The sequence below is a fragment of the Aethalodelphis obliquidens genome, unplaced genomic scaffold (assembly GCF_003676395.1).
Source record: "Aethalodelphis obliquidens isolate GAN/ISIS:26980383/991018 unplaced genomic scaffold, ASM367639v1 scaffold20, whole genome shotgun sequence".
Lineage (NCBI taxonomy): Eukaryota > Metazoa > Chordata > Mammalia > Artiodactyla > Delphinidae > Aethalodelphis > Aethalodelphis obliquidens.
In genome coordinates this window covers 14,814,878-14,828,685 of record NW_020837964.1, presented here as the reverse complement: position 1 = coordinate 14,828,685, position 13,808 = coordinate 14,814,878, and the positions used below count along the sequence as shown (strand labels likewise).

Sequence of the window (13,808 nt, the reverse complement as noted above, 5' to 3'; positions counted from 1 at the left end):
CGTCTTTTTCCGTTTCCGTCCCCTTAAAGTGGTCAGCCACAGTTGCTAGGCAGCTCTAGCCCGTGGGTTACTTTGGTTTGGGGTCGCAGCCGCGGTTGGGGGAGGAGGAAAGAACCTCCCCAGTCGGCTTTTTGGAGAAAGGGTGAGGGTTGCCGACAACCCTGAAGTGGAAGAGAGGGAGCTGACGTGTACAAATAAGTAAGTATCGTTTTCCCTGGCAGTTGTGGGCCAGGAGTAGCCCAACCACTGGCATCATTAAAAGTATGTCGGGGCTTCCCTGGTGGCGCAGTGGTTGAGAGTCCGCCTGCCGATGCAGGGGACACGGGTTCGTGCCCCGGTCCGGGAAGATCCCACATCCCACAGGCCGCGGAGTGGCTGGGCCCGTGAGCCATGGCCGCTGAGCCTGTGCATCCGGAGCCCGTGCTCCGCAACGGGAGAAGCCACAACAGTGAGAGGCCCGCGTACCGAAAAAAAAAAAAAAAGTATGGCGGACTTCCCTGGTGGCGCAGTGGTTAAGAATCCGCCAGCCAATGCAGGGGACAAGGGTTCAAGCCCTGGTCCGGGAAGATCCCACATGCGTGGAGCAACTAAGTCCGTGCGCCACAACTACTGAGCCTGCGCTCTAGAGCTCGTGCTCCGCAGCAAAAGAAGCCACCACGCCAAGAAGCCCACACACAGCAACGAAGAATAGCCCCTGCGCGCCACAGTTAGAGAAAGCCCGCTCGCAGCAACGAAGACCCAACGCAGCCAAAAATAAAATTTTTTAAAAAGTATGTATGTCGGATATTTGGGGAAAATAAAGACGCGCAGCCCAGTGTAAGTAAAAGTCACTCGTCTGTTCACACGCAGAGATAACATCTCTGATGGTCTTTGGGGATATTCATTTCTAGTTATTTTTCTATGTGAATATGTACATGTGTATTATAGTTAGATTTTGTACAAAAGTGGGATCACACTTTATATACTGTTGTTTTATAACTTTGTTTTCTTTATCACGAGGGTTTTTCAGTTATTCATCTCTAACACGGCATATATTGACAGTGTGCTAGTACGTTGCAGTGGCTATACTATCATTTATTTCCTCAGGTTGTTTGCAGTTTTTCACCGTTATAAATGTACGTTGATCTTTGTGCATATGTCTATTTATTTACTAGGAATAAATTCTCAGAAGTGGAATTGTTGGTCAAAGAGTATTCAGGTTTCTTTGTAGAAAAGTTTTGCTTCTCTGCATTCCAGCAGGGACTCTGAATGCCTGCCCCTTCACTCACACTCTTGCCGTTATCATTTAATCTTTGCCAAATTAATGGATTTGAAAATATATCGTTTAACTTGCTTTCCTTTGCTTACTGGTAAAGCTTAACTTTCCCAGTATATTTGTCCATTTTTACCTCTTCTTTTGTGAATTTTCCGTTGGTATCCTTTGCTGTGGACATTTTCTTAGGTGTGGTCTCAATTTCCCTCTCCTCTTTCCAACATTTATCCAGTCCCACCCTCTTACAGGCTTATCTCCCCACTCCCTGTTGACAGCTTTGCTCTCCCACCACTTCCTCTTCTTAATCAGTAACTTACAGAAGTTGCTGTTTGTTTGAATTCTAGTGGTGGGACAGATCCATCTTCTTTCTGACTTTCCCTTTCATCAGTAATTTGCTCTGCCACTCCGACTTGAAGAAGTCCCTTCTGGCAATCATCTTCTCTATTTAAAGTATGACCTTTTGGGACTTCACTGGTGGTGCAGTGGTAACAAATCCACCTGCCAATGCAGGGGACACGGGTTTGAGCCCTGGTCTGGGAGGATTCCACATGCCGCAGAGCAACTAAGCCTGTGCACCACAACTACTGAGCCTGTGCTCTAGAGCCCGCAAGCCACAACTGCTGGAGCCTGCAAACCTAGAACACGTGCTCCGCAACAAGAGAAGCCACCGCAATGAGAAGCCCGCGCACCACAACGAAGAGTAGCCCCTGCTCGCCTCAACTAGAGAAAGCCCGCGTGCAGCAAGTGACCCAACACAGCCAAAAATTAATTAATTAATTTAAAAAAATAAAGTGTGACCTATTACTAGAACAATTTCATCTCCTATGTGAATTTTTAGTAATTCATATCTTAAAATGTGACTTGTCACCAAAAAAAAGAGAGAGAGAAAGAAATCCTCCCTTTTTGTAGCATAAGACACATTTGGGACTGAATTCAAAATATTAAATGTCTTAATGGAGTCTCATGGATGGATCAAAAGTAAAGCTCCTTGATCATAGAGTTTCTCAATCATAAAAATAGGACTTGTTGTAGTAGAAGGAACACTGGACTAGAAATTGGATGGCGTGGATTCTAGTTCTTTTTTTTGTAGCTAGAAGTGTAACTGTGAGCAAACTAGTCTGAAAATGAGAGGCCCCTTCTATCTCAGTATTTTATTATTTGTTTTGTGTATGTGTGTGTCTGGTTTTTACACACTCTTAATTGATCTGTTTGCCATGTGATGAGGTATACTCAGTAAGACATACACCAAGGATCTTTAAACCAGACTCATGATAATAAAAATGTCCGTCAATAAAAGACTGTTTAAAAAAGGATGGAACGGGCATGAAATAGTATGGCACTGTGACAAAAAATGTGTGAGTTTTCTACACAGAGATACGTGATGGTCTTCACATGTGAGGTAAAGTGCAAAGTGCAGAAGAGTGGGTAAAGTACGTGTGCTGGACGTCTGTCATTTACTCCAGCAATCTCAGCCACACAGTTCTGGTAACTACTCCCTCCCATGGCTCCTTCAGGCCTGCGGGTGAGAACAGCGCCCTGTCCCGCTGCTACTAGCCCAGGGTCCTGCACTACACCCTGCTGTTTTCCTATACGTTTCCTTAATGAAAGTCTTCAGATTACCAAATTTGAGGATGTCACCTCTTTCCTGCTGGAACACTGTCTGAAAGAATACACTCTCTTTTGAGTAAAAAAGGGAGAAAACTTTGGAACCCGTTTGTATTTTCTTGTGAATGCATAACAAAACTCTGGAAGGTACGTGAGAAACTAATGAAGGTTGTTACCTTGTAACTACTTACAGGGCACTGGGAACTAAGCCAGTTGAGGGGAGACAATATACTTTTCTATATTGTTCCTTTTTAACTGGTGGACTTACCTGCCACCAGTTTGTGCATTTAGTGTGTTCCTTTTACTTTGTTGTTCCTGTGTTGTGTGAAACCTTTTTTCCTCTGGAAAAAAAATATATACACATTACCTACTACAAAAATTAAAAATGTTTTAAAATTAGGACTCATGCACTTAATGTCTTTAAACATTTCAACTTTCAGGACTGACAGTGAGGACTGATATTTGGATTATTTCAACATGAGCTTCCTGTTACCCAAGCTGAGTAGCAAAAAAGAAGTGGACCAGGCGATAAAAAGTACTGCAGAGAAGGTGCTGGTTCTCAGGTTCGGGAGAGACGAGGATCCTGTCTGTCTGCAACTAGATGATATTGTAAGTGAATTTTTTAAGTAAATCGTTTTTATTAAAAAGCTATACATTCTCACTTCCACATCTGCAAAATGAATGAAAGGGAGCAGGCAGGGCCCGGGGATATAGCTGTTCATTTGTTAGCACACTTTCAGTAAGAGCCGATCGTGTGCCTGCCCTGAGCTGAACCCCCAAATCTGTGATTGTTCTGAATCTGGCCTGGATGCCCTTCCTCAGTAGCAGCTGCCGAAGCTCAGTTTCACCAACAATTCAGTGGAAGACCAGGAACATTATTAACAAGAGTCTATGAACATTGTCTTACTCAATGCTCACAACACGGGGATAATTGCTATTACTGTTCCCAAGAGGGGCAGATGAATGCCAGGAAGGTCAGGTGACTTCCCACAGGCACAGCACCACTAAATTGCAGAGCTGGGATTTGAACTTTGTTTTCTCTGCCTGCAAATATGCTTTTCGAGTGTGCTGCCTCCAGTGTGTGCCTGATGATAATCTCTGATTTCACAACACATCTTCACAGTCTGATGAATAGGAAGGGGAGTATGGGACAGAGTAAGTTGATCCTTGTCTCTGTTTATTGTGGAGAGAGACTTACCCAGGACTGAGACCTCACCCACCATTTCTACTGCTGCCACCCTCAGTGTGGATACAGTGTAAGAAACCCCACTTCTGTGGTTAAAAATAAGGGTGTGGGGCTTCCCTGGTGGCGCAGTGGTTGAGAGTCCGCCTGCCGATGCAGGGGACACGGGTTTGTGCCCCGGTCTGGGAAGATCCCACATGCCGCAGAGCGGCTAGGTCCGTGAGCCATGGCCGCTGAGCCTGCACATCCAGAGCCTGTGCTCCGTAACGGGAGAGGCCACAACAGTGAGAGGCCCGCATACAGCAAAAAAAAAGTGAGGGTATGATGTGTTAATCTGGGGGGCAGGGGCCACAGCATTTTACCCTCAACTACAGAGGGTTTGGAATATCACAGAGGTCAAGAGTGTAGACTCTGAAGCCAAGCTGTCCGAGTTCAAATCCTAACCTTACTGCGTACAGCCATGTGACCAGGGGCACATTACCTGCCCATACCTCGGTTTGCTCGTCTGTGAAACGGTGACTGTAGCAGTGCATACCTCATAGGAATGTTGTAAGGATTAAAGGAGCCAACAAGTGTAAAGCACTTAGAACACGTAGCACATAACAAGTGCCATGTAAGTGTTTGCTATTTTTATCATAATTATCATCTATGGGGAGATTGGAAGGCAGAGATGTGGGAGAATTCCATTGTCTGTAGTACATATTTCTGAGTTGTTTTGTTTTTTATTTAAGCGAGTGTGGATTTTATAAATCCATAAAAAGTTTATAAAAACTTTACAATCAAAAATAGAAGAAAAAAAAAAGAAGCAGAAATATATTCACACAATTTGCCTAGGGCCCTTTCATTACCCTGCCAACAGTGATTCAGACTCTGAATGATAAGGTTACACTGTGTCTAATGTGGAACTCAAACAGGCTAGATTCTTGGCCCAGGAATTTTTTTCAAACAGAAAATTCTCTTCCAGTAAAAAGGTTCACAGAAGAAACATTGCTGCCCTCAAGTTGTAACCCACATCTCTCTCTTCATTTGTAGCTTTCTAAGACCTCTCCTGACTTAAGTAAAATGGCTGCTATATATCTGGTAGACGTGGACCAAACCCCAGTTTATACACACTATTTTGACATCAGTTATATTCCATCTACCGTGTTTTTCTTCAATGGGCAGCATATGAAAGTGGATTATGGGTAAGTTATACTGACATGAAGTTATTATAGTCTTAAAAGTTTCTTTTATCCAGGCAGTTTCAGTAGCTCACCTATTTGCATGTGATGGGGGCTTTGTGAGTCTTATGCTGGTAATGTTTCCTGAGTTGATGCACTCTCTAATTTTTTTATGTGGAACTTTGGTACAAAATGAGAGTGTTTCCAGTATGAGTGGTGAATTTTAACTTAAGTGTGAGAGAATAGTACAGTTTGTGAAGCACTCGCCATCTTTCAGTGTAGAAATACAGAATAGCTTTTTAAAAAGTTTCCCAGGAATTTTATTTAGAACAAAGTAGGTCATTTGTTCTTAACCTTTTGAAACTCATAGACTGCATCTATAAAAGAAGTAATCCTTCAGCAAATTAAGACATGCTTTTGTCTTGCCAAATTTCCTGTCTTCTTTCACTCAGAGAATTTTGAAGTTATTCTTCAACAAAGTCTGTCAAGAATAAGTAACATGAGGAACTTCCCTGGTGGTCCAGTGGTTAAGGCTTCACCTTCCAACACAGGGGGTGCAGGTTCAATCCCTGGTCAGGGAGCTAAGATCCCACATGCCTCAAGGCCAAAAAACCAAAACATAAAACAGAAACGATATTGTAACAAATTCAGTAAAGACTTTAAAAATGGTCCACATCAAAAAAAAAATCTTAAAAAAAAAAAAGAATAAGTAACATGAAATCTTCAATGCCTTCCCCTCCATCCAGTCGGCATCCCAATACTTATTAATTTTGAATGTATCCGTAATAATCCTATCATTTCTTACTGTGGTCAAGGAGTCCACTTGTCTAGATCTGTGTGCCTGCTTTGTCATCATTTATTTGAAAGTGTATTAAATATAATCTGTTTGAAGTGTTTTATAGCTATTTATTCTCCTAGAATACAGTTGATATATGTATTAGTTTGGTGAATATTTTCAGAGGGTGATTTATGATACTACTTACCACCTTAAAATGTATACAATTTTTAACCCAGCAATTGCATTTCCAGGGATTTATCTGAAGGAAAATAGTCATGAAAGTGGCCAGAATTGGCTACATAGATCTTCATCCATCCCACCATTATTTAGATGACAAAATACTTAGAAAGAAGGTAGATGTCTACAGAAGCATACTAGAAATTAATTTAATATTGTATGGGAGATGCATGTTTAATGACTTTGAAAGAACTATGTTATATGTTCATCGAAAAAAGCACCTTACAAGATAGTTTACATGATATGATTCCCGTGACTCTGAAAAAAAGAAATGCATACACACACACACACACAAACACAAGCTTGAAAGGGTATATACCAAAATGTGGCCTATGGCCTCATTTTTTTTTTCCTAAACTGCTTCTACAGTAAACATACTTGATACTTGAAAAGTAAAAAAAAAAAAAAAAAAAAAAAAAAAGGTAATATTGCACCTACCACTCAGAAGTATAAGTGACTAGAACTCAGAGACACGGACAAGTTAATGGACTTTGCACAGTGTCTAGTCAACAACAGCAACAACAAACTAAGCCCATGCTAACACCCAGGGAATACTACTTGATGATGAGTTGAGAAGTGATTAAATAGGTTTTGAAGCAGAAGCTTTGCACCTGGTAGGGCTTACATGCTCTCCCAGCGGCCCACAACACTGGTTTTAGTCGTATATCAAATGGGCCCTGTAATCGCAAACGGAAAATCAGTGTCAGGCTTTGTGTCTAAAGGCTCCCTGATCAGAAGAAAATAACAGAGCTGCTATTTATTTTGTTTATCCTTAAGGTCTGACAAGTAATTATGAAAAGTTTTGAGCGAGGTTGTTTCTCTCCTATGCTGTTTAGGTCTCCAGATCACACTAAGTTCGTGGGAAGTTTCAAAACCAAACAAGACTTCATAGATTTGATTGAAGTAATTTATCGAGGTGCAATGAGGGGAAAACTTATTGTTCAAAGTCCTATTGATCCCAAGAATATTCCCAAATATGACCTCCTCTATCAAGACATTTAGCACTTCCACTACTGTCAAAGTTGAAGAGACAGGCCCATCGTGACACAGTGCCTGACTCCAGTTGTGCTGTTTTTCTGGGGTCTTTCGGAAATGTGGTCAGCATCCCGGCGGAGAAGAGGTTTGACGTGTATAGAAAATACCGGCCCCCAAGTAGAAGACCACACTGGTGCTGTGACAGTTGGGAATGCCCAAGTGTCTACTCCCTGCAGAGCCCAGAGCAGTCAAGTCAGCCGTGGTCAGTTTCCCCAGTGTGGTTATTTTAATTTCTCTTCATATTATAGTTTTCTTTACTCTTTAAGATAATACAGACTCCTTCTAAACCTTGGCTAGTACAATTTGATTTAACTATGTTTATTCGATACACAAGTAAAATAGAAAGTCAGTTCCTGTAAGAGCAAAAATACTCCTCTTCTACCCTATGTGTACACACCCACCCCTTGCATCTTCCTCAGCTCGCCACTCCTCCACTCATGTATTTATCTCATGCTCGACTATTATCCCAGTTCTTCTGGAATAAGTCATTCTTTACTGAGAGCAGGCAAGTTTGTTTTACCTTCGAGCCTTTCTGGCTCAGACTTCTAAAGGTGTCCTGGCTTGCTCAATTTACCAGCTTTTCTATTATGAAATTGCCCAAGAAGTGAGAACTTGAACCTTCACCATCCAGCACCTAATGTGAGCTAAACAAATAATTAACTACCCTTAGTAAGTAGGAGCTGATCTCTCCCAGAGCTCTGTCTCTTCCTGAGGAGAAAACTGTACTTCACGGACTCAAGACTGGAAAGAGATCTCAGAATTGCTAGAAAGAAGTATCCTGTTTATAGGACTTGCCTGTGTTAACAACTTTATGAAGAATTCTCCCAGGGTCCTCTGGCACAGCCTGCCACCACTTGGGCAAGTTCCTGCTCCTCTCAAGACCTCGTGGGGCTGAGGGTACTGACTTTCTAGAATAAGAGAATAGATGCAGAGCCAGAGGGCAGTATGCCAGGCAGCACGTGACCTGCTTGGCAGCTTTTTGCCACCTTGATGACAGAAACCCAGTTCTGTGCAGGGCAGCACTGTCGGTGCAAGTCTGTCCCCCTTTGCCAGGTGCGTCCTGTCCAAGCCTTTTCTGACAAATGTGGCGTAGAAGGAAGGCTGCTGGGTACCTTGTGACCTTCATTGATAAAGGAGAGAGCCACTCCAGGAAGGAGACAACAAAACCCTGTCAGCACCACCTCCGTCTTCTCCTGGCCCCCACTTACTGCTTTCATGGTGATTGTGGTGCATGGAACTGCAGCAGCTGTCTTAGGACCACGAGGCAACCAGCACTGGGATGAAAAATGAACATGCTGAGAAGACCGGTGAAGAGAGCCTGGGTCCCTGATAATGATACTGAGCTACTGAGTGGACTCTAGACATGCCTCCCTTAAGACTTCTATGAAAGAATAAAATGTCTTCACTGCCTGTCACTGTTAGTTGGATTTTCTGTCCCTCATAGCCTAAGTCACAGAGCATTTGAGGTGTGGGAAGTGCTCGGATAAGAGCAAAACCTCGGAACTTTCATGCTTAAGATTCTCATATCTTCTCTCCTACTGAGGGCTTTAGGGAATGTTTCTCTGAAGTCCTGGTTTACATGTTTTTGTTCCCATCTTGGTTGCTGTCCATTCCACAAGTATTTATTAAGTACATACTGTGTGCCCCGTCCTGTGCCAGATGCTACATAAAAACGAATGACTCCCGGATGGAAGAAAGGCTGCTTAGAAGAGACAGTGCCTGAGCCTTAAAGGAGAGTAGGAGGTACTCATGGAGAAAGGGGAGGGCTTTTCAGGAGAGGGCACCGGGGGAGGAAGGCCCGGGGGCTGGAGACAGCACGCGTGTTGAGAGGGCTCCACGGAGTCCAGTGTCACTGGAACCCGAGGGGGAGGCGAGGCGGGTGAGAGGTGCCGCTGGGAGGAAGGCAGAGGAGATGAGGGAGTTGGGAAAATGCCGAAAGTTTTCTTTTCTGTTCCTCCTGAGGGGTGGGCAGGAGCCACTTAATCAGTCAGATTGCTTTTCAAGAAAACTTAGCGCTGAAGGTACGATCAGAAGACATAGGTGCCTCCTGAGAGGCATCATTTCATGTGTTTGTATTATTTTTCAGTTTCTAGCGATCGTCTTTTCCACACGCTCTAGAATACAGGTCTAAGTCCTTCATTGGCCTATGAGCTGTAACCTGTCGAAAATTATTGATGGATCTGGAGAGTGCATGTGAGGAGAACGTCACAGGGAAGGGCAGAACCCTAGTGAGGAATAGTGACATTTTAAGCCATGAGCAGGAGAGGCCCTATTTTGGGATGACAGGACGGTATATTGGTGAAGGGCCAGCGTACTGAGTAAAGGCTTACTGCTCACTTAGAACTTTTCTTCTTCAGTTAGAAGAGCTTCATGTGCTGGGTTCTAGAACCTTTTTTCTGGGAAACCCTTAATAACGAGACCGTTCTTTGTGAAATGAAAGACTCAGATGGCTTGCGTTTGACTCCTGGTAAAGGATAGGTTTCTTCCAAGTGGGAAAAGCAGCCTCTCCTAAGGAAGAGACTTATAACTTTACCCGGCCCCAGAATGTTATTACTGATGAGCACTTTAGAGATCGTCTGGGTTAAGCCCCTCATAGGAGAGACCTGGGGACTGATGGGCAGGGAGCTTAAGGAACTTGGCAGATTTATCGTCGAGCTGTGATTTGGACCCAGCAAGTCCAGAAATCCTGGCCTTTATACCATCTTACTTTGCCACCTGAAGCACTGGTGTGTTGGAGCACAAACAACAAAGTACTGTCTGTGTTAAAGCACTTGTTTTCATGCCACTTTGAGCTAGCATCTTCCTCACCAGCCTCCACTCTTTCTCCTCCTTTACTCTGAAGAAGCAAAAGGATGTGGTGAAAAGAGCTCGGGATTTGTATTTAGACAGACCTAGATTAAAGGTTCAACTTCACTATTTGATAGCTATGTAACCCTAAGCAAATCACTTAACTTCTCTGAGTCTCTATTTCCTTGTCTGTAAAACAAGGATAACAGTGACCTCTCTGAGGCCTGCCATTGGATAGGCACTCATTCAGTGATCATGAGCGCTGCAGTGGGGCAGTTTGTATCACTTTAGGGATTTCCAGTTGCCCTGGGGGTTTTTCTGCCATACTCCCAGTAAACTCTAGAGCACTTGGCTGCTGCCATACTATAAATGAGAGAATTTAAAAAGGGCCAAGGCCAGAAACAGCACAGAAATGAGTCAAAGGAAGCTCTTTATTGATCGACTCAGCAATGCAGGGCTGGAACCCATCAGCTTCATGCCACGTTTTTGTCCCCTCTGCTACTGTCCAGTTTTCCCTCGGCCTTTCAGGCAAAGGCTTTCAGCCAGCCTTGCGTTAGTTGTCAGCTATGGTTTTCTGAACCCAGTCCAGAATGGAGGACACCTTCACATACACACCATACTCGGCAGTAGCACAGCTCTTGTCAAAGCTCAGGATCCCAGCCGCATACCAGGTGTCGTCAGCCTCGTCGTGAATGGCAAAGGCGCTGCCGGCATCGCCATAGCAGGTGTCTTCCTGGTACTTGGACAAGCCAGCACAGAAGGTGTGCTCATTCAGTATCGGCTGCACCCCCACAGGGCTCTTCGGTGTCTTCTTTTCAGGTACTGTGCTGCCTTCGTAGTGCTGTACACACTTGTCTTGGTCAGCCACCGGCAGCATGATGTACTTCAGATGCTCAGTAAAAACTAAGTTGGCATTTCGCCCCCAGCCAGACACGTAACCCACACGCCCCGCTTCCACGTAATCTTTTGAAGGTAGGCAGATGGGCATTACTGTCTCATCAGTGGGCACCTTCTCTCTGAGTTTGATGAGCCCAATGTCTACCTCGGAGTAGTCAGGGTGGAGAAGCACCTTCTCAATCTCCACAAGCTGCTTTCTCCCCACATAGAGTCTTAAAGTAGGAGCAATGTCTTTTGCTTTTGTTGTATTGTCATGACCCAAGAAGAGATTTTTGGCTGTGGTCAGCAGCCATTGTTCATTGATCAGCGTGGCCCCCGAGGTGAGATTATTGCGGGAGACCATCTTAGCCTGCCAGGGAAAGCTGCCTTTGGCATCCAGTGAGCCACCGATGATCCTTTGCACCTGAACCGCTGGATGCTTGGGCTTTCCGCATACTGTTGAGGAGAGTAAGAAAACTATGAGCAGAATGTGACCGTCTCCCAGTCTTTCCCAGGGAAGGATAAAAGGACCAACTCTTGCTGCTGTCTGAACGGTCACTGTTCATTTCTCCAGAGCTGGAAATGTTTGCACGCTTTGCCCTTACCTTCTGCTCCTCTTGTTCCCAGTGTTTATAGTTTAAAATGATTCTTTTTTTTTTTCTTTTAATGTTTACGTCACTAAAGCGGAGTTCTATTTCCTGCTTTTCTAACTCACAAAGAAACAAGTAGCCCTGAAGTTTTCAAACTCTGGCCGCTGAACTCTATGTATATTTAAACAGTCTATCACAGCAAGATGTCCATAGCTCCCTTAAATTCATTGTAAGCACAAGGAGCTACCATGATTCATTCTCTCTGAATAAAGAGGGATGTGATATTGCATTTCATAACAGGCAGGTTAGCAGTTCCGCATCCCTAGTAGCAGAAGACGGTAGGCAAGATCCTCTTGTTCCAAGAGGGAAAAGGAGGGAGCGTCAGCTCTTTCTAGTAACAACAGAGTCCTGACCCATCTCCAGCCTCCTTTGTCATAGTCTCACGGATTAAGGTTTTGTTATGCCCTCCCTTGACCTGTTGTTCCTGGAGCTTGCTTTACCCTTGGCCCAGGGCTCTCTAGGTGGGCTCTGTGTACACACAGAGTTTCCTGATCCTCTGGGCAGTGTAGACAGTGGATTCAGTCAGTGCCCCGCAGGCCAAATGAACAAATCCTTAGTGAACTTCATGGGGAGGCATTACCTGCCTGTGCACTTCTCTGCCCAGCCACCTGTGGTTCTCCCTGGTCCCTCCCCTCGGCTCTTGTGTGCCCAGAGGAAACCACACAGGGAGGATGTGCCTCTAGGACATTTCAATCCCTGCTGGTGCACCGACCCCTCAATACCCACTTTTCTGTCTCCTTCCCAGGACCCATGATTTCCTACCTGCTTCACACTCAGGGAGTTGCTCTCCAAGGTCCTTATTTATCCACTGCTTCTCCGTGTTTAAGGTGTACACTCCTGAAACAAAAAGAAAAAAAATGAGCCAAAAGGGAAATTGTATCTGGACCTAGCGTGGGGAGAGAAGGTATTTAAAGAGCAGAATCAGAGAGGCAGGAAGGGGGAGGGCAGGGGAAGAGGAGGAAGGGAGGAGTGCTGTGCTAGAAGCCAAGTGCGGGGGCCACGGTGCAGCCCAGCAGGGCAGAACAGTGGTCACGGGGACCGTGGCGATCATGGTGATCGTGGCAAGGCGGTACGGGGTCCTGACTCCCTCTTACAGGCTACCTGAACTTGGGCAAATTACTCAACCTTTCTGTGCCTCAGTTTCAGCAGCAGCAAAGTGAGGGTAATAACAGTATCTCTTGGGAATCCCCTGGTGGTCCAGTGGTCAGGACTCCGCACTTCCAATGCAGGGAGCACAGGTTCGATCGCTGGTCGGGGAACTAAGGTCCCACGAGCAGTGCAGGGCGGCCAAAATAAATTATAGTATCTCTGCGGAGGGGTGTTGTGAGGACCTAGTGAGCAAGTCCATGTGAAGCACTTAGAACAGTTCCAGGAGTGCAGTGCTCACTAGGTAAGGGCTCCCTGTCGTCATCACCGTCACCGTCATTTTGTCCACGTAGATGTCACCCTGAGAGGGTAGGCTACATGGCGTCACCTCCCTCCCCTTAACAAAGGAGAAAACTTGAAGCTGAGAAAAGTTAATTTGCCCAAAAGGCCACAGCTACCGGTGACAAAACCCTTGTTAGAATCTAAATCTCCTGGCTCCAGAGAACACGGGCACTTTCTGGACAGTCACCCTGGCTCCACTCCTTGTGGAAATGGTGGGACAGAGGAGGGCCCGGGGACATTCGTCCCGGCCTTACCATCTCCAGCGCGTAGTTTGTAGTAGGTTTTACACCGATAGCGAACCAAGTGTTCCAGGTAGCCATTGGCAATCTCAGGGGGCTTTAAGCAGCTGTCATCTGCAAAGAAAAACAGGAAGAGAAGGTTCGTAGTCAGAAGCTTCCCCTAGAGACCCAAAAAGTCAGAGGAGAAGCAGCTGCTTTGCACATCAACCTCCCTCCACCCCAAATGGAAGCCCTGGGGAGGGCAATCTCCCCTTATTTCTGGCTGGCTTCCCAATTTTCTTCATGATACTGAAAGACCAGAGATTAAGGTGAGAAGGAGCAATTGGATCTTCCCCAGGAGAGGGTGCAGGTCTGATGGGGCAAAAGTGGATGCAGCAGTGCTGGGAGGTACAGCTCTTGTCCAAACACAGAGTCCTACCTGTGGCAGTTGTGGTCTCGTTGGTTTCCACCGCGAAAAGCTGCCCGCAGAGCAGGAGGGCGACAACAGCTTGCAGGGCACTGCAGAAAAGACGGAAAGGAGCGCGCAGCTCGGCTCCCCGCTTCACCACACACACACACACACACACACACACACACAC

General features: G+C 45.3%; 2 protein-coding genes across 3 annotated transcripts in view; one reads left to right on the top strand and one right to left on the bottom strand.

Annotated features, from left to right (window-relative positions):
• Window positions 1-8,665, top strand: TXNL4B (thioredoxin like 4B). 2 transcript variants are annotated; one of them, XM_027119412.1, is made up of 4 exons: window positions 1-198; window positions 3,298-3,466; window positions 5,073-5,224; window positions 7,052-8,665. In XM_027119412.1, the coding sequence occupies exons 2-4, from the start codon at window positions 3,335-3,337 to the stop codon at window positions 7,215-7,217; spliced, it is 450 nt and encodes a 149-aa protein (XP_026975213.1). In that variant the 5' UTR covers window positions 1-198; window positions 3,298-3,334; the 3' UTR covers window positions 7,218-8,665. The 2 variants fall into 2 exon arrangements, with proteins under 2 accessions (XP_026975213.1, XP_026975214.1); XM_027119413.1 differs by lacking the exon at window positions 1-198 and adding an exon at window positions 2,016-3,004.
• A 1,785-nt stretch (window positions 8,666-10,450) lies between these two features.
• LOC113627118 (haptoglobin-like) overlaps window positions 10,451-13,808 on the bottom strand; it is a 4,911-nt gene continuing 1,553 nt past the window's right edge. Inside the window, exons 2-5 of the mRNA XM_027119410.1 lie at window positions 13,649-13,728; window positions 13,246-13,344; window positions 12,326-12,400; window positions 10,451-11,369 (exon numbers count right to left, since the gene is read on the bottom strand). Of these exons, the coding sequence (XP_026975211.1) occupies window positions 10,591-11,369; window positions 12,326-12,400; window positions 13,246-13,344; window positions 13,649-13,728 (1,033 nt within the window). The 3' untranslated portion in view covers window positions 10,451-10,590. The remainder of the gene's footprint in view (window positions 11,370-12,325; window positions 12,401-13,245; window positions 13,345-13,648; window positions 13,729-13,808) is intronic.